This window comes from Salvelinus fontinalis, unplaced genomic scaffold (genome assembly GCF_029448725.1).
Source record: "Salvelinus fontinalis isolate EN_2023a unplaced genomic scaffold, ASM2944872v1 scaffold_1591, whole genome shotgun sequence".
Taxonomy (NCBI): domain Eukaryota; kingdom Metazoa; phylum Chordata; class Actinopteri; order Salmoniformes; family Salmonidae; genus Salvelinus; species Salvelinus fontinalis.
In genome coordinates, this window is record NW_026601800.1 from 1 (window position 1) to 18,771 (window position 18,771).

General features: G+C 48.5%; 3 protein-coding genes across 9 annotated transcripts; 1 reads left to right on the forward strand and 2 right to left on the reverse strand.

Annotated features, from left to right (window-relative positions):
* Positions 1-6: 6 nt before the first annotated feature.
* Positions 7-9,400, forward strand: LOC129849630 (dystrotelin-like). Of its 4 annotated transcripts, none has more exons than XM_055916456.1 (16): positions 7-1,708; positions 1,909-2,080; positions 2,705-2,742; positions 2,990-3,064; positions 3,153-3,354; positions 3,437-3,522; positions 3,597-3,688; positions 4,090-4,161; positions 6,276-6,439; positions 6,887-6,998; positions 7,081-7,217; positions 7,328-7,499; positions 7,657-7,709; positions 7,961-8,102; positions 8,448-8,937; positions 9,053-9,400. In XM_055916456.1, the coding sequence occupies exons 1-16, from the start codon at positions 1,567-1,569 to the stop codon at positions 9,217-9,219; spliced, it is 2,316 nt and encodes a 771-aa protein (XP_055772431.1). In that variant the 5' UTR covers positions 7-1,566; the 3' UTR covers positions 9,220-9,400. The 4 variants fall into 4 exon arrangements, with proteins under 4 accessions (XP_055772431.1, XP_055772432.1, XP_055772433.1 ...); XM_055916457.1 differs by having other exon boundaries at positions 7-97; XM_055916458.1 differs by lacking the exons at positions 1,909-2,080; positions 2,705-2,742 and having other exon boundaries at positions 7-97.
* On the reverse strand, positions 9,352-15,497 carry LOC129849629 (uncharacterized). 4 transcript variants are annotated; one of them, XM_055916455.1, is made up of 7 exons: positions 14,344-15,497; positions 13,593-13,692; positions 13,439-13,489; positions 13,037-13,088; positions 12,706-12,933; positions 11,373-12,593; positions 9,352-11,254 (listed from the first exon to the last, which is right to left on the reverse strand). In XM_055916455.1, the coding sequence occupies exons 3-7, from the start codon at positions 13,473-13,475 to the stop codon at positions 9,898-9,900; spliced, it is 2,895 nt and encodes a 964-aa protein (XP_055772430.1). In that variant the 5' UTR covers positions 13,476-13,489; positions 13,593-13,692; positions 14,344-15,497; the 3' UTR covers positions 9,352-9,897. The 4 variants fall into 4 exon arrangements, with proteins under 4 accessions (XP_055772430.1, XP_055772427.1, XP_055772429.1 ...); XM_055916452.1 differs by having other exon boundaries at positions 13,593-13,695; XM_055916454.1 differs by having other exon boundaries at positions 13,439-13,508; positions 13,593-13,695.
* A 97-nt stretch (positions 15,498-15,594) lies between these two features.
* Positions 15,595-18,449, reverse strand: LOC129849632 (elongation factor 1-beta-like). Its single transcript, XM_055916461.1, has 6 exons — positions 18,307-18,449; positions 17,468-17,590; positions 17,105-17,225; positions 16,617-16,683; positions 16,203-16,328; positions 15,595-15,817 (listed from the first exon to the last, which is right to left on the reverse strand). The coding sequence occupies exons 1-6, from the start codon at positions 18,384-18,386 to the stop codon at positions 15,663-15,665; spliced, it is 672 nt and encodes a 223-aa protein (XP_055772436.1). The 5' UTR covers positions 18,387-18,449; the 3' UTR covers positions 15,595-15,662.
* Between the last annotated feature and the right edge of the window lie 322 nt (positions 18,450-18,771).

The window sequence follows — 18,771 nt, forward strand, 5'->3', positions numbered from 1 at the left end:
AGTATTCACCCACACAAAACTAGCAGAAGGATGGTCTCTTTAACAAGCAGATAATACCGGTTCGTTTCAACGTTTTGTATGTTTTTTTTTCAACAAAGTAAGTCATGATATTTTGTACATTATTAGTTATGTCACTTTTAAACCAAACTATAAGATCGTTTTGCTGAAATGTTTGTAAACAATCTATAGCTTCAAAATGTTTCAAACTATGATATTGATGTCATATAACTATCATACTGATGTCAGTCCGTGCATCCATAACTACATATTAATTCTAGAGTTTTAGCTACAGAATATTCATCCGAAGGGGGTCGCCCGTTTGGCTGAAAAACAAATTGTGCCGCACTGCGCACAGCACCGTACAATTCAAAATATACGACGTGGAACGGAGCAGGAGAGAAGGCGCTAAAATGCTTCATCTTGCAGCAGACACTTTAACCATTTTACCTGGAGTCATATTTCTAAAGCATTATCCCGCACCACATACCCATTATTTTAATACCAAACATTTTCACAATATCTAATACGTAACGTTAGCTAGCTAAAAGTCCTGGTAAATAACGGTAAGGAAATTGATCGTGCTATCCGGAATCCTTGGGACGTCCCTACCCCCCGTTGAAAATGGTTCAGGTAGGGTTAGGTAAGGGTTATCATAGTTAAGATTTAACCGTAAGCAAATAGTTATGTACCGCTTCTTGTCTTCTGCTTTTTCCCGCGCTCTCAATGAACAAAGAAAAAGGTCCTCTTTAGTGCTACTAGCGGCTTCAACATATCCCGGGCGGTGGGCGGGTGCAGATCGTGTTCTTCTTCTTTGGTATCATGGCGTTCGCACATTTTATTTGGTGCCTGCCGCCTCCTACTGTGCGGTAGTGTGTGTTATATCACGTTACATTAGTGATACAAAAATAAAAAGGGGTAACATTTTTCCAAAAATCACCACCAACCATCCCTTCGCCTATATACCAATATTTCATACAAATAAAATATCAAAACATCGTATAACTTTTCTGCAGTAAAATCTCGTACACCCAGGTACTTCTCGGCAGCAACCACCTACACTCATTAAAAACCCACTACCCTATTCCACTACTTTGACCCTACCTGCTCCTGCACCATGCCTACTGCCTGGGAGGACTGGACACCATCACTCAACACGCCCTGTAACTCTTCTGAAGTCAAATCTCATATACCCAAATACTTCTCTGCAGCTGCCACCACAACACCTATTTTCTGTGATTTACGTTCCATTTCTGCAATACAGTTGATAACCATTGCTATGAAAACTAAGAAGCCAACCTTACTGAACCATGAATCACTCGTTGGCCTATCCTTCGGTGCTGGCACAAATCTACGACTCACTGGGATCCTCTCAGGATCCCTCACCCTTGACCCATCTCCCTCGACTTTCTTCACTGCCTCAGCATATGACACCTTCTGCACTACTCTGACTCTAGCCACCTCAACCTGCCTCTTTCGCACCGGACACTTCCGATCCCCAGGAACATGGGCACCCCTACAATTGACACACACAACTTTATCCACTAAAACTTCACAGTCCTCTGTCCCATGCCCTCCTGCACACTACCCACGTCTTGGAATCTCCCTCCTACACTCTGCTGTGACATGACCACAAGCGTGGCACCTGAAACACTGCAGTGGATTTGGCACAAAGGATCTTTTTATTTTTATTTTACCGTTATTTTACCAGGTAAGTTGACTGAGAACACGTTCTCATTTGCAGCAACGACCTGGGGAATAGTTACAGGGGAGAGGAGGGGGATGAATGAGCCAATTGTAAATTCTAACGTAATAACTGATGTATCCTAACATGACTTTGTCGGGTAAAGACACTGACTCAACTCAGAAGGACTGACAGTGACTCCTCTGTTTCACCACGCTCCCCACCAGGCCTGCGTCACACCAAACGGTTCGCATCACAAACACCAGGAATCTTCAACTTCAATTGCTCCACCTCCACACTTAACGCTAAGCCAGAAATCCCTCCTTTCAATGGTGACCTGTTCCTAAGAGCAAAGCAAGAAACAGGTCTTGGCCAAAATTGTGTTCCTGCTTCAGTGGGGTAAGTGTGTGTGTGATCATCAGTTGCAAATTAGTACTATCCCCTGTCCAAAAGAAGGATTTATGACCTATGACTTAATGTGTACTGATTCAACTGCACCCAACTCCTTTCTCACTCACCCTGAAACCACAAATGGATCCGCCAAAAAACAAAGGTCCACTTTCTCACTCCTACTTAAACAGATTCTTCTTTACCATGACCAACGATGCCAAGCTCAGGTTCCAAGCTCTTCACCACACCTTCCATCTCACTTAACTCGCCCTCATTCACTTCCATTTCCCCTCCAGAACTCATTCAAATCCAACCTCTGCTTTCCTCATTCTCTTCAACATCTTCTTCCTCTCTTTCCACCTCCATTCCTCCTCAGAAATCCAAGTGTCTGTGTCCCTGTCCTAATATTCCCGTTCTTGTTCCATGGTTCCTCCTACGACCTCCTGCATACATGTCTCTCTTCTTTCCTCTCCGATCAATTCATTCGGTTGGCTAACAACAAATCTAGTCCCAGATATTCCAATCTGACACCTTATTTGTCCAATCATGCGTCAGTCTGTATTTTAGATAAGAGATAAGGCTTAGACCTTGTAATGTTATGTGTGTAAATGACCTTCATCAATCTTTACTCAGGCGCAAGCGTGATACCCTTATGGATATGGATAGCATTGGTGAGTAAATTCTATGTTAGAGGTCAGAGGGTCACGTTCAGTAAAGGACTCTATTCGATTCTGTTTATTCTCTTGTTGTGCATTGTGCCCTAGCCATGCATTACGATATCTACATATATGTTCTAGTTCTGTGGTCCATGCTCTATGTTCTAATGTTCTAATGTTCCATTTCTATATTATGTGTTCTACCTCATTATTCTGAGTGTTACCTGTGTTCCAAACCTCATTTTGTGTGTCTTCTTTTCAGAGGGGTTGAATGAAGTGCGTCCTGCTGTGTACCGCACTGCAATGAAGCTCCGCTCCTTACAGAAACTCTGCCATAGTGAGTGTGTGTGTTTAAATGAAAGGCTTTTTAGGTGTGTGTAATCTGTTACAGTGTACGTTTGTAATGCTCTGAATGTGTGTTACAGTGCATGTTGTGACACTGCGGGAGCTCATCCCAGCCCTGTGCTCTCTGGGCGGAGCCCGGGACACTGGGGCGGGGCTTAGTGAACAGGAAGTGAGACAGTGCACAAGCAGGATGTTCCAAAGCGTGTCACAGGAAGTACCTGGGCAGGTGTCGGCAGAGGCGCCAGAACAGACTTGCAGACTGCTGTACAGATTGTTTGACCGGTGAGGACACACAACTGTTCAAACACACTACTGTTCAAACACACACTACGTCTGTAAACTAAAGTGTGTATGTCTTTCCCAGGGGACAGACTGGCGCTGTCTGTCGCAGGTCAGTTGAAGCCGCTCTCATCTCTCTCTCAGCAGACACACTCTCAGCCAAACACAAGGGTAAGTAACACACACACACACACAGACACACATGATATACACTATACACTGTTCATTCCCTGTGTGTGTTGCAGCTCTGGTTCGTCTGGCAGAGAGGTGCAGTGGGAGAGAGAGCGGTACGGTGAGCAGGAGTGGTCTCAGAGTCGTACTGCAAGACCTCAGCCAGGTTAGACACACACACACATCTGAGTACTACCTCACATGATTATCAAATCAAATTTTATTAGTCACATGCGTCAAATACTTACACCTTACGGTGAAATGCTTACTTACGAGCGCCTTACCAACAATGTATTTTCCCAAAAATACGGATAAGAATAAGTAATTAAAGAGCAGCAGTAAAATAACAATAGCGAGACTATATACAGGGGGGTACCGATACAGAGTCAATGTGCGGGGGCACCGGTTAGTTGAGGTAGTATGGACATGTAGGTAGAGTTATTAAAGTGACTATGCATAGATGACAACAGAGAGTAGCAGTGGTGTAAAGAAGGGGGGGTACTGCAAATATTCTGGGTAGCCATTTGACTAGATGTCTAGCCTATGTGTGTGTGTGTGTGTCTGTAGGTGCCGGCTGTAGTGCAGGAGAACCATGTGTTTGGCTCAGCTGAGACAGCCGTTCGTTCCTGCTTCAGTGGGGTAAGTGTGTGTGATCGTCAGTAGCAAATGAGTACTATCCCCTGTCCAAAAGAATGATTTATGACTTAATGTGTATTGATAAGAAACTTAGGGGGGGTTAGGGGGGGTTGGTCATGGGGTTAGGAGGGGGTTGGTCATGGGGTTAGGAGGGGTTGGTTATGGGGTTAGGGGGGGGTTGGTCATGGGGTTAGGAGGGGTTGGTCATGGGGTTAGGAGGGGTTGGTTATGGGGTTAGGGGGGGTTGGTTATGGGGTTAGGGGGGGTTGGTTATGGGGTTAGGGGGGTTGGTCATGGGGTTAGGGGGGGTTGGTTATGGGGTTAGGAGGGGTTGGTCATGGGGTTAGGAGGGGTTCGGAGGGGTTAGGGGGGGTTGGTTAGGAGGGGTTGGTCATGGGGTTAGGAGGACTTAGAGGGGGTGGTCATGAGGTTAGGAGGACTTAGGGGGGTTGGTCATGGGGTTAGGAGGGGTTGGTCATGGGGTTAGGAGGGGTTGGTTATGGGGTTAGGGGGGGTTGGTCATGGGGTTAGGAGGGGTTGGTTATGGGGTTAGGAGGAGTTAGGGAGGGTTGGTCATGGGGTTAGGAGGACTTAGGGGGGTTGGTCATGGGGTTAGGGGGGGTTGGTCATGGGGTTAGGAGGACTTAGGGGGGGTGGTCATGAGGTTAGGATGAGTTAGGGGGGTTGGTCATGGGGTTAGGGGGGTTGGTCATGGGGTTAGGAGGACTTAGGGGGGGTGGTCATGAGGTTAGGAGGAGTTAGGGAGGGTTGGTCCTGGGGTTAGGAGGGTTGGTCATGGGGTTAGGAGGAGTTAGGGGGGGTTGGTCATGGGGTTAGGGAGGGTTGGTCATGGGGTTAGGAGGAGTTAGCGGGGGTTGGTCATGGGGTTAGGAGGAGTTAGGGGGGGTTGGTCATGAGGTTAGGAGGAGTTAGGGAGGGTTGGTCATGGGGTTAGGAGGAGTTAGGGGGGGTGGTCATGAGGTTAGGAGGAGTTAGGGAGGGTTGGTCCTGGGGTTAGGAGGAGTTAGGGGGGGGGGGGTGGTCATGAGGTTAGGATGAGTTAGGGGGGGTTGGTCATGGGGTTAGGGGGGTTGGTCATGGGGTTAGGGGGGTTGGCCATGGGGTTAGGAGGAGTTAGGGGGGGTTGGTCATGGGGTTAGGGGGGTTGGCCATGGGGTTAGGAGGAGTTAGGGGGGGTTGGTCATGGGGTTAGGGGGGTTGGTCATGGGGTTAGGAGGACTTAGGGGGGGTGGTCATGAGGTTAGGAGGAGTTAGGGGGGGTTGGTCATGGGGTTAGGGGGGTTGGTCATGGGGTTAGGGGGGTTGGTCATGGGGTTAGGAGGGGTTGGTTATGGGGTTAGGAGGGTTGGTTATGGGGTTAGGAGGAGTTAGGGAGGGTTGGTCATGGGGTTAGGAGGAGTTAGGGGGGGGTTGGTCATGGGGTTAGGAGGAGTTAGGGAGGGTTGGTCATGGGGTTAGGAGGAGTTAGGGGGGGTTGGTCATGGGGTTAGGAGGAGTTAGGGAGGGTTGGTCCTGGGGTTAGGAGGGTTGGTCATGGGGTTAGGAGAACAGGGACAGGAGAACAGGGTCAGGAGAACAGGGTCAGGAGAACAGGGTCATGAGAACAGGGTTAGGATTAGGAGAACAGGGACAGGAGAACAGGGTTAGGAGAACAGGGTTAGCGTTAGGAGAACAGGGTCAGGGTCAGGAGAACAGGGTCAGGGTTAGGAGAATAGGGTTAGGGTCAGGAGAACAGGGTTAGGGTCAGGAGAATAGGGTTAGGGTCAGGAGAATAGGGTTAGGGTCAGGAGAATAGGGTTAGGGTCATGAGAATAGGGTTAGGGTCAGGAGAATAGGGTTAGGGTCAGGAGAATAGGGTTAGGGTCAGGAGAATAGGGTTAGGGTCAGGAGAATAGGGTTAGGGTCAGGAGAATAGGGTTAGGGTCAGGAGAATAGGGTTAGGGTCAGGAGAACAGGGTTAGGAGAATACATTCTTCTTTTCTTTTTCCATTAGTTTTGATAGTACTCATTTACAACTGTAATCACATGTAGATGATGAGCGTTTATGTAAATAATCAGCAGTTAGATAGATGCTGAAGGTGTCTGTGTGTGGGTAGGTGGTGAGTGCGTGTGTTTGTGAGGAGCATGTCCTCTCATGGCTGCAGTGTGAGCCCTGTCTGTTGCTGTGGCTCCCCACCCTGTACCGCCTGTCAGTCAGCGAGAACGTCACACACTCCGTACGCTGCCACACCTGCAAGGCCTACCCCATCACTGGACTTAGGTGGGTGTCTGTGCTCCATATTTTTCTGCATGATGTGTGTGTGTGTGTGTGTGTGTGTCTGTGTAATGTGTGCGTGTGTGTGTCTGTGTGTCTCAAAGTCTCTCTCTGTGTTGTAGGTATCGCTGTATGAAGTGTGTGTGTGTCTGTGTAATGTGTGCGTGTGTGTGTCTCAGACTCTCTCTGTGTTGTAGGTATCGCTGTATGAAGTGTGTGTGTGTGTGTGTGTGTGTGTCTCAGACTCTCTCTCTGTGTTGTAGGTATCGCTGTATGAAGTGTGTGTGTCTGTGTGTCTCAGACTCTCTCTCTGTGTTGTAGGTATCGCTGTATGAAGTGTGTGTGTGTGTGTGTGTGTCTCAGACTCTCTCTCTGTGTTGTAGGTATCGCTGTATGAAGTGTGTGTGTGTGTGTGTGTGTGTGTGTGTCTCAGACTCTCTCTCTGTGTTGTAGGTATCGCTGTATGAAGTGTGTGAACCTTCATCTGTGCCAAACCTGCTTTCTGACAGAGAGACACACAAAAAAACACAAGAGCTCCCACCCAGTGCTGGAGCACTGCACTCAGGTAGACACACACACACACACACACACACACGCACACGCACACACACATACACTTGTGATTGATGGTTGTGTTTCGTCTCCAGCCATCCTGGAAAGAGTCCCTAGCCTCATTAGCATACAGCGCCCGCCACGCCTTGTTACCACGGCGATACACACACAGGGAGGCAGAGAGGAGAAGGGGCCTAATCGGGGCGGAGTCACGAGGGGAGCCGCAGACGAGGTAGACCAATCAGAGATGGACCTGTGTGTACACCAAAAGAGAAGAAAAATGTTTGTTTTAGTTTAAAAAAAGAGTAATACATGTTTCCATTGTATTTTCTGTGTTAACAGCTTCACTACACCTGACCCTTCACCTCAGTCTGCCGCTGAGGACACACCGCCTGACGACAGAGCCCCTCCCACTAATCCTCCCCAATTGCTGGCCACACCCCCAGCTGTTAGGACCAGGAAGGCATCTAAAGCCCTGCAAACTGAGGAAGAGCAGGAGGAAGCACAGCCACAGGTGACCTTTCACCTCTACCCATCTCCCTTCACACCTCACCTCTCAGCCCAGTGGATTTTTAGTACGGTTCAGATTTATGCTAAATGAATCTTCAGAAGATTATTGATGCGCTCCACTAGATCCTCTATTGATTCATGTCTGTTGTTTCTGTCCCCAGAGGAGAGACTCTGTCCTCATTAAGGACATCAGGGACCTGCAGAGGGACAAACGGTGAGCCTCAATCACTGTAGCACTCTAACCTCCTAACCTAGCACCTAACCTATAGTCTGGGTGATGCTCATTACACTGTGTGTGTGTGTGTGTGTGTGTGTGTGTGTGTGTGTGTGTGTGTGTGTGTGTGTGTGTGTGTGTGTGTGTGTGTGTGTGTGTGTGTGTGTGTGTGTGTGTGTGTGTGTGTGTGTGTGTGTGTGTGTGTGTGTGTGTGTGTGTGTGTGTGTGTGTGTGTGTGTGTGTGTGTCCAGGCTGCTGGAGAAGGAGCTGCAGGTGTGGAGGGTAACGGTTCAGTCGGAGCAGGGCTCTCTGGAGGACCGCTGCTCTGAGATGGAGGCCAACATGGAAACTCTGAGACAACACAACCTCAGACTGCAGGACATGATCTCACAGGTAGACACACACACACACACACACACACACACACACACACACACACACACACACACACACACACACAACCTCAGACTGCAGGACATGATCTCACAGGTAGACACACACACACACACACACACACAAAAACACACACACACACACACACAACCTCAGACTGCAGGATATGATCTCACAGGTAGACACGCATATGTGTATGCATGCACACACACACTCAGGTTGCAGGATATGCTCACAGGTAGACACACACACACGTGCATGCATGTGCGCACACACACACACACACACCTCAGACTACAGGCCTGACTCGCTGTGTTAAAATTTCTTCCCTCTTCCTTTCAACAGGCTCTTAGCATGTCAGGGACACATGCTGACGTCATGCCTCATGCTAATGTCATCCCACATGCTAAATACAGGCCAGAGAGAGACATAGCCTGTCCTGTAGAGTCCCAGAGCTCTGCATCTTCCTCTGGATCCAGAGAAAGAGAAGAGGAGGAGGAGAGGGAAGAGAAGGCGAGGGAAGAGGAGGAAGAATGTTGCACAGCAAAGATGCAGAGGAATGAGATGAAGACAGAAGAACAGAGAGGTGATGATGATGAAGAGGAGGAGCAGACTGAGACTGACTCAGTCACAGAGACTCACACTCCCACAATGCATGGGAGAATTACCTCTAACCCACAGCCCTGTGATGGACAGGTCACTGGGCCAATGAAAGACCAGAGTGTCTCTGAAGAGGAGTATTCTGGGATGTGTAGTTTAGTGGAGGAGGAGCGACTGTGTGAGCTGGTTCAACAACTAATAAGTGAGCTGTCGCTACACACTCACACACATATAGGTGAGTTTACGGATGAGCTCTCTAGTTCTACACACTACTACACTTATGTGTATGTAGTGGTGTGAAGGTGTGTAGTTGTGTGTGTGTGTATTAAGGTATGAGTATGTTTCTCCAGACTGCAGACGGGAGTTGGAGTTGTTGGAGGCTGCAGAGGAAGTGGGGGATTCTGTGTGTCATCTCGTCTATGCAGTGAACACACACTCCGTCCCAAACGCACACACTTCATGCCCCATCCTCCTACACAACCACAGGCCAGAGCATGTATCCAGAAGGCTTCTCTAGACTTTGACGCCTGATGATGTGAGTTATTGTGTAAATTCCATACTTTCCTGTGTATGAAAGTGATATTTGTATGAAGTACAGTTGTACTGAAATGATTCTGCTCTTTCATTAGAGAAACCTATGACAAAATAATTTAATTCATGTGCATTATTTATTAAATAAACAAGCTTTTGACAAAGTCCTTATAAACGTAAAAAAATATCCTGATTGTAAAAAATAAAACTGAGAACCCAACAACCACCATGTCAATACAGACAGCTTGAAAAACATCCTGCTAACTATTCTGCTGCTGGTTTCTGTGCAAAACATGACCGTATGAGAGAAGGATGGGAAGCAGAGGAGAGGAAGAGGCAATCTCTCCTCCACTTCTCTACATTCTTTCTCACCCCATCTCTTCAGAGAGCCAGGGTACATCTCAATAGATGCTCCTTGTCTCCTCTCCTTCATCTGCACTGAAAGCAGGACCGGAGAAAGCAATGTGGAAACAGTCAACGTTTCAGGTAGAATTGTAATGAAGTGGCGCAGACATAGCTCTTATCATGTGAAGTAGTGACATTTGTATCTGCTACATTATGAACATTCACCCTGCTAAACACGGCCATCTTATTTCATGTCAGTGCGGCTGGAGGAAAGGAGACAAGGAAAGGAAGCCGCTGTAGACTGTTGAGATGCATCCCGTCATCTCCTCACTCTCCTCCTCAGTGTCCGGGTGGGCAGTGGAGCAGGGGTTTGTCGGGGGGACGACCGGCGGCTTGGTGTTCTGATGGCCTGTTTCAGAGGGGTCGAAGTGACCCCCCTGGCTGGGCTTCTGGGCCTTGGGAGTTTCTTACTCTCTGCAACCCGTCGCGAGGGCCCTTTCCTGGGGTCGACTGTGGGAGAGAGGTCCTGGGGTGGTGGAGGTTTAGGTGGAGGGCTGATTTGAGGTGGTCGCCCCCTTTTTGAGCTGCGTCTTGCTGGTTGCCGTTCTCCCCTACCCCCTCTTGTCCAAGGCCTGTACGGAGAAGAGGGGTCTTTCTCAGGGGTTAGAGGTCGGTCCGTCTTTAACTTCCGTTCCCGTCCTCCTCCTCTCCGCCTCCGCTGCCGGGCCACTTCTGGGTTAGAGTTTGTGTCGGGAGAGAGCGTGCTCAGTAGAAATCGGCTGCTATTGGACAGAGAGGAGCGGCTGAAGGGCGTAGTCACAGATGACCCTGCCTCCGACGTTCCCGACGTTCCAGCCCCAAATGACCCCCCTGCCTCTAAGAGTGACCCTGACGCCACACTGTCCCCGCTGCGACCCCTCCTCCTACCCCCCGACCCATCTCTCCCTCCCTCTCCCCCCTGTCTCTCTGAATTGATGTCTGGACTCAGGCTCCTGAACAGTTGTCTGACCACGTGGGACTGGGGGGGTCTGGGGAGGCCAGAGGAGGAGGGGGTGAGGTTCAAGCCCTTGGGGGGGGTCTTTAGAATGCGGTGGGTGGCAGGGTCATAGTACCTCAAAGGAACCCTTTTGTATTTGACCTTGGCCCCCACGTTGCCTTCACACCCGTCACATGACCTTTTCCTGCCGCGGTTGCCCCTGGCGATGGGTCTGAGGCGGGGCTTGGGGTCAAAGGGAGGGGTTTCGGGGGAGGAGAGGACATAGATCAGAGTGGTTTGGGGCTGCAGGGGGGTCATGATGCGGGAGTAGGAGACAGGCAGGCGGAGAGAGCACAGCCTTGTCTTCATCTCTGGGGTCTTCTCCTGGTCAACACCGGGGTCCTGACAGGGCAGCGTTAGGATGTCCGGGGATGTGCCTGTCTGGTCCAGTGTTCTCTGTCGGATAGTGGGGATGATGGCTGCTGTAGTCTGTGTCCCGTGACTCACTTTGACCACCTGACACCTGGACGCCAGGCGATAACTCCTACTAACTTTCCTCCGCCTAAGCACCTCCCTCCCCCTCATGTGGCATTCTGGGTTGTCATCTTCATTGTCATGGTCACCAAGGGGAACCCACCCCCCGTCTTCCATCCCCTCCTTCTGGCCACGCCCCATATCTCTGCTGCTCCACTTCCCGTGCCTGTGAATGACATCATCAGAAATATGAACATGAGGAGAGAGAAAAGTAGCCGTTTGGTGGATTTCAATGATGTAGAAATACTCCTGATGAGTCAGGTCAAAATCTGGTCTGTGCGTACCTGGCGAGGGATTCGCTTTTGAAGTAGCAGAGGAACCTTCCTTGTCGGAACTCTCGGACCATGTTCTCCACCTTCTGCTCGTCCTCCAGCAGCACCTGGGTCCACGTCTTCCCCAGGAAGGACACGGGGATGTGGGGGAGTGCAGGGAGAATCTCCTCCACTGTTCGTTCCATTTCTCCCTCTGTCTCCCCCGCTGTCCTAGTCTCAGGGTTGAGGGCAGAATCCAGCTGGCTGGTGTACATCTGGTCCTCCATGTTCACCTGTACCTCCATGAGACAGGCCAGGGCCCTGCCCTCCCGCTCCCCTCCACCCTGCCTTAAGCCCACTACCACAGGGATGTCCTTCCTCCGCTCCTGCCCCCTCCCGATAGCCACCTGCACAGGGCTATCCCAGTCCTCCGACCCCGAACTCACTCCCAGTGAGCCAGGGAGGCTAAGGTGGAAGCTGTCCGTATCCCCCCTTGCCTCCCCTCTCTCCCCCCCTGTCCATATGTTGTGGTCCCTCTGGTGGTGTTGTGTGGGACTGCGGCCGTAGCAGTGTGTCTGGATCACCTCCTCTATTGTGTCCCCCTCAGGGTCGGAGTGGTCACCGGAGAACGCCAGCTCCTTCTGGGTCTCCCTCCGCCTCCAGGGGGGCACCCCCGCCCACGCGGCCCAGCCAGTGTTTACCGTCCGGGGCTTGGGGTCTGTGGTCCGGTCCCTCGGCTTGTAGGGAGGCTGGTTCTCTGGTGTTTCCTGGGTTCTCTGGTCTGTTGGGGTAGCAGAGGCGGGGGAGCGGGGAGGATGGATGGAGGAAGAGGAGGAGTTGCTCCCTCTCTCTCTCCGCCGGTTGGTCTTCCTGTGTGCTTTCCGGTGTACCGGAGGAGGGGTTTGCTTCTGGCTACAAGGTCTTGTGGGGTGTGTTGGTAAGTAGTCAGGGGAAGGTGTGTGTGAGTGAGTCCCTTCCCCAGAACTTGGTCTTATATCCTGGTCTGGAGCAATTGGGGTTAACCTCTCTGACTCCGCCTTTCCCCCTCTACCTTCTTCTGGTTGGCTGGTCCTTGTTTCTGAGGCAACATCCGCTTCCTGTATGTAAACAAGCTGACAGGAAGAGTCGTCAGAGCTGGGCATGTGCTCTCGGGTTCCGAACGACGCCCCGTCATCGTCGCTGGCGCAGAGATCCAATAGCTCCTCCCTGGGAACCAGCGGGCTGCTCGGAGATGGCAGGTCAGCGTGGGTGGGGCTTAAGACACACAGAAAGGTAAATCAGAGGAAAGAGACTAGGGCTGACAGAAATCATACTGACAGGGATAGAGAGTTGAGGGTGATGTTAACGGATTGTGTGAGTGCGTTACCGAGGGTCGTTGTAGAGGTGCGGGTGATGCTGGATTACGTCTGATAGGAATCTCTCCATCAGGCTTCCAGAGGGGACGTAGGTGTGAGTACTATGAACCACCTCCCTGTGTCTGGGGCTTAGGATGTGCTGCTCCACGTTGTTGTAGAGTATCTGGCAGCAGCTGCAGTAGCCCTGTCTGGGGGGAGGAACTCTGGATGGCCCGGGCTGCTCCTCCTCCCTCTCCCCCCTTGAGAAGACAGAGAACACAACATGTAACACAACACAACTGATGTGGACACAACCAAAACACGATCATGACAAATAGCCCCTGTGGGTGTTTGTTGACTCACCTGCGAACAGTGTCCATCTCCTTCTGTGGATCTGTCTGACCCTGCTCTGCATCTGTCAGACAGACAGAACATAACTTCATGTATCAGAGATAAGGACGTTCACTCCACAGCTAGCTTGAAATATCGCAAATGGTGCTATCGAATTGGATCCTTTTCTATACGTTGTCAAGCGGGCGGTCACGTGTGTTAGAGGACCCTGGCTCAAACCCAGTCAGAGGCAAGTTCATAGAGGCAGCGCTATATGCTAATCTTGCACACTGACGCCGTTTACGCTCAGACAATACAAACTTGCATGCACGCTCACAAGCATTTCGCTACAACCGCAATAACATCTGCTAAACACATGTATGTGACAAATAAAATTTGATTTGAGTAGGCTAGTAGTACTTTCTGTCCTCTTACCTTGAGCAGAGGGGCCAGACTGCTCGTCAGCAGGCATTTGGTGTTCTACATCTGAAAACACAAACAGAGACTAAAATATAAATGTGTATCCTGTACATAAAAGTTGTGTGGCTTGTGAAATAAATCATATCCAAAACACCAGAAACGAACTCACTCGCTGGGGGAGGAGTCAGGGACGCTTCAGTCTCAGGCTGGCCAATCACATTATGTCAGATCAGTCTCCCATCTCCAAGGGCAACCTGATTCTGGACCAACTACTGAAGTAGTGACACATGGCAATTAAAAGATGCGGCATTTCAGAGGTTATTTGCTTTTCCAGCATTGCCATAAGGATACAACAAAAGTTATCTGGCTAGTTTACAATTCCAATGTTATTGCTTAGGCCTACTGAGATCTCAGTAGGCCTATATCTTGCATGTAGGCTATTTATTCCACGGCGCGTGGCGTTCCTTTGGAAATCTGCAGATCGCGCAAAGGTTAAGTGGCTAGACAGCAAGCTACGCCGTGATTGGTTGGAACGAGGGCACGCTAGGCACAGAAAGCCAACTTGGCCTTCTGCTCTGTCCTCGATTAGCTTTCTCAAAATAAATCACAATTTCGCTTCTACAGCAAGGAGCTAGCTGGATGACTGCAATCTGCAACACTACTGATATGCATAATTAATAAACACAACATAGCTTTAGGTATCTAGCAAGTAACGTAGTTTTAAAACAGTCGGAAAATAGCTGATTTCGTTATGCTAGCTAGCTAGTAGTAGCAGCCTCACTGACGTTAACTAACCATGCTTGCACGGGGATTCCGGGACTAAAAACATGCTAGAGAAATATAATACAGTAGAGACCCGTTGTAAATTTTAACGAGTTTAGTTTCCATATCGACACAAACATGCCTTCCCGCCTTTTCACCTGTTTTGTTATTCCATTCGGTTCTGTTCGGCATCCGTATTTTGCTCTTCTCGGAGAAGTGACGTTTACCCGGCTTGGCGGACACGAATTCCTACCGGTACCAGAGATTACGGAAGAGGAAGCAAGACATCCATCTCGCAAATATGTGTTGGTTCATTTAACGTTAGTCAATGAACTAAGCAGACCACACAGATGTCGCACTCGTGTCTATAGGCGCGCCCCCCCCCCCGGAACTGTGGCCATTTTTCGTCAATGTTAACGGCTTGAGTAAGATCTTCATCCACCAGCTTTGGTACAGCCATTGAACTATGCTGTGGCAACATCATTCAAAGGGAAGTTACACTGCCGAGTCTCGCTTACCTCGGGTCCCCAGGTTGCCTTTATGTGAAACATGTCTAACGACAATTGTCGTCTCCCAAGGTTATATTGAATTTAAGGGTAAAACGTATTTTAATTTGAATCTGAGCTATGCCCTTCATCTCTATGGTCAAACATTTCAGAATGACAGCTTTAAAGCAGCCATGTAAGTTTTCTGAAGACCCGACCAAATGCACATAGAATTTGTATAAATCTTTATGTACATATTCTTTATCCCTTTACACTTGAGTGTATAAGGTAGTAGTTGTGGCATTGTTAGATTACTTGTTGGTTATTACGGCATTTCGCATTAACATTTGCTAACCGTGTGACAAATAAAATTTGATTTAAATCTGTCACTAGACTGCTCGCCCGAAACGAGTTAATTCGGGGTCGTCCAGGTATCCCGAAGAAATCACAAATCTTTTTGAATAGTTGAACATAAGGTCCGAGGTAAGTCTCAGATCGTATACTTTTGTCTGAGATAGCAGCCGGTTACCTTCACCCTTGTGCTCATTACGTAATGTTTACTGATGCTACTCAGAACACAAGACTTAAGCCTGTGTTTACCACAGTTCATTTGGTGTTTATCCCAAAAACAAATTACACCTCTAAATAGATTCCCAACAAATCATTTATGCGGTCATTACCATTAAACTGCTGAAAATACAATTGTGTTTATTGAATACATTTCAGCAGTTTAGATGGTACTATGATTCTCTACATAACCTGTTTTAACAACCAGGAAATGGCAGTGATTTCAGCATATTGCACCTTTAGGACCCTCAGAGATTGGGAAAACTCAGCTAGTGAATTGCAAACACTCAAGTCTTTCCTCAAAAGCTACATGAACCAGGCAGAACCACTTATCAGAACATGTAACTAACAAACATATTCCATCTGAAGTGCTCTTTATTGCAGCCCCAAAGTGCTCAGTGTCTTTGTTGGTAAGTGTTTGAGTTTTAGATCTTGTTGAAGGCAGCCACATCCATAGACTGGACATAGTCCTCGAAGGCTGTAATCTGTTCCTCCAGCTGATCTGTTCCCACCTTGTCGTCCTCTACCACACACCCGATCTGCAGCTTCTTGATGCCATAGCCCACTGGTACCAGCTTGGCTGAAGGGGAAGAAAGGAACAGATGTCATGAGTTTTGGTGGAGACATTCTAGCCACGGCACCCAATCAAAGAGCAGAGTTCATGACAGATTGAGCAAGATCTACAGAAAAGTGTTTGAGACCAAGTGTCCCTGCCCTCCGTGGAGTGCAGACAGACCAGGATAGTAGGGAAACACATCTGTGTGCAGGGGGAACAAATCAGCACTGAACCAGCAGTATTGTAACTTAACCTGCAGCAGTCAATAATAGCACTGGTAACTGTTGCACTGTCCTCAGGTTGTTTCCAGTGAATGGCTAGACCGAAACCATAGCAGTTCCATTCCAGTCTTTACAATGCTGTCATCCTTTCACCAGCCACCTCTGTAGTGCACTCTTCCTGTACTTACACTGTCCCCAAAGCAGGCCGGCCATTGAGATGCTGCGAACACACTCCTCCAGCTTGGCCATGTCCGTCTCATCATCCCACGGTTTCACGTCAAGCAGGATCGATGACTTGGCGATGAGTGTGGGCTCTGTGGTGGAGAGATGTGCACACAGAAAGAACAGACAAACTGACCGTGAGTGTCAACCCCTCAAAACAACCAAACAAGCAAGCAATGACCTTATTGTCTGGTAGTACTCAGATCATAAAAAGGTGTCCATCACGAATCAGCCGAAAGATGGTGTTAGGATCATCATAGAATAGCCAGCTTTGTGCATGTGGGCAACGTTCGGTCCTTCACAGCGTCGCAGGAAGTGCACATGTGACTTTTCTAGTCTACATTGCACAAGGTGTTTAAGGTTAGCCGTGCATGACGTACTCTTTGACTTCTTGGCAGCGTACGCTGCGATCCTCTCCTCCTTCAGCTTTTCTGCCTCTGCGTCCTCCTGCAGGGGTGAGAAGTCAAAGGTTAGTGGGGTCAGCTGATCAGCCACGACTCAACAGTAGGGGAGACACTGGGGTACTCAAACTAAAAAGGTGGTACATCACTAGATCAGCCGAAAGGTGGGTTGGATGATCATATAACCCAGTCATAGCTCCCAGGGACAGCGCTATAGATTTACAGAGGTCAGCCAACTATGCTTGAGATGGATTTCCAACAGCCAGCCATGTTAAATTCTACAAATACATTGCCCCATCTTCATTTTTTATGTCAGCTCACTGAAGACTCCATATAAGAGAGTCATTGTCTTAGAACATTTGGGGCCAACATGGATAGCTCTGCGTGTGACATTGCACATAATTTGAAACAGCTCACCCGCTGAGGATTAATGAAGTTTAATTGAATTCAAAACAGGATGCAGTCACCTCTTCATCAGAGCCAAACAGGTCCATGTCATCATCATCATCATCCTTTGAGTCAGCAGCTGTCTTGTCCTCCACCCCAGCAGGACCATACTGGCCCAGGGGCTTCTTTACTCCTGGCAGACTGCAATGAGGGGAGGGAGACAAGAAAATGGGAAGACAGAAGTAGAGGACAAAGTTAGACAGATGTCCCAATTCATGTATTCACCCATCTTATTTTCATCTATGATCCAGATTCATCAGTACTAAAGGTGGTGCATCAGGCAATCAGGCGAAAGATGGTGTGAAATCATCACGCAAATCCTAGATCAGTAGCAAATGGTAACTAGTAATTTGATGAACTGGCAATTATAGTGCACAACTCACCTGCCCTTCTGGTTCTGGAATGACTTGATGTGGTTGTACCAGCGAAGAGCATGGCACAGGACTGTTGAGGGGGCTGAGGAGATTGCATCGAACACAGCCACGTCGGCCTGGGAGGGCACCCACCTGCACAGGGAGGAAAGTTAGAAGTCAGCATAGAATGAAGACAATTTGCTACTAGATCTGTGCCTACAGCACATTGCAGATATAAAAGTAATGTAGCGCAGATTCCCGTGATTTCATATCATACTTGACAACCATCACACAAGTTGCAGAATACTAACTGACCATTCTGGACCATCCAATTCAACCAAACACGTCACCCTAAACTTCACGAGCTACCTAGCCATTTTACTTAAATACCATACAATTTCACATTGTACACCAAGCTGCACTCCAGGGTTTGCAGTTAAAATCAGGTGACAACTAGGTTTGATAAGATAAGACAGCACCGGAATGATAAATGTAACCTACCAGCCGAGCCATCAGTGCATTTTAATCTCGGTACCGAGAACCTAATAACCAAAATTCGACTTCCCCTCCAATCTAACGCCTTCATGTGCAGCCGTCCACGTCATTCAAACTAAGTTAGTAGTTAAATGCTCTTCCGTGACGTTAACACATTACCTAGTATCGGGTTTGGCGTCTACTTTAGGACGACAAGAGTAAAATAACTATGAATTCACAATCATATCCGTAAAATACTTCGCACGAAATTTAAATCGCTAACGTTAGCGAGAAGGTCGCTAACATAACGAACTTGTCAACTGCGACGCCATTGTCGATTTCCTGGCTAGCTTGGTCGATACATACAACAAAAATGGGTAGAAATGCCTACCAACCCCTCGATGTAGCTCTTGTCGGCTAAAAAGTCGTTGAGGACCTTGAGGCCGCCAGGGGTTTTCAGATCGCCAAAGCCCATTGTTCAAGATGCTTCTGAGACGAGACAAGACGTGCAGTGCAGGAAGAGCGAAGGAACGAAAAGAAACACGAGGAGGATTTTATACCAGTGACGGCGCGAACCGTGTGACTCCACCTCCTTGTCCTCTCCTTCTAATGTTATTTTCTTCCATTCTAAAAATAATGTCACTTTCACCAAACTGCAGCTATAAAATTTGAGATTCTATTATTATTTTGATAGTTTCACGTTTATACAAAAGTCTCACAAAATGCAGCATACAATCAGCATTCATTGCTCTCGTAACAATACTGTTATAATATAATACAAATAAAAATATGGCTTGTTAATGTATTTCAATATATATATATTAAACATCATAGTGGTTATTTAAACAGTAAAAGCACAC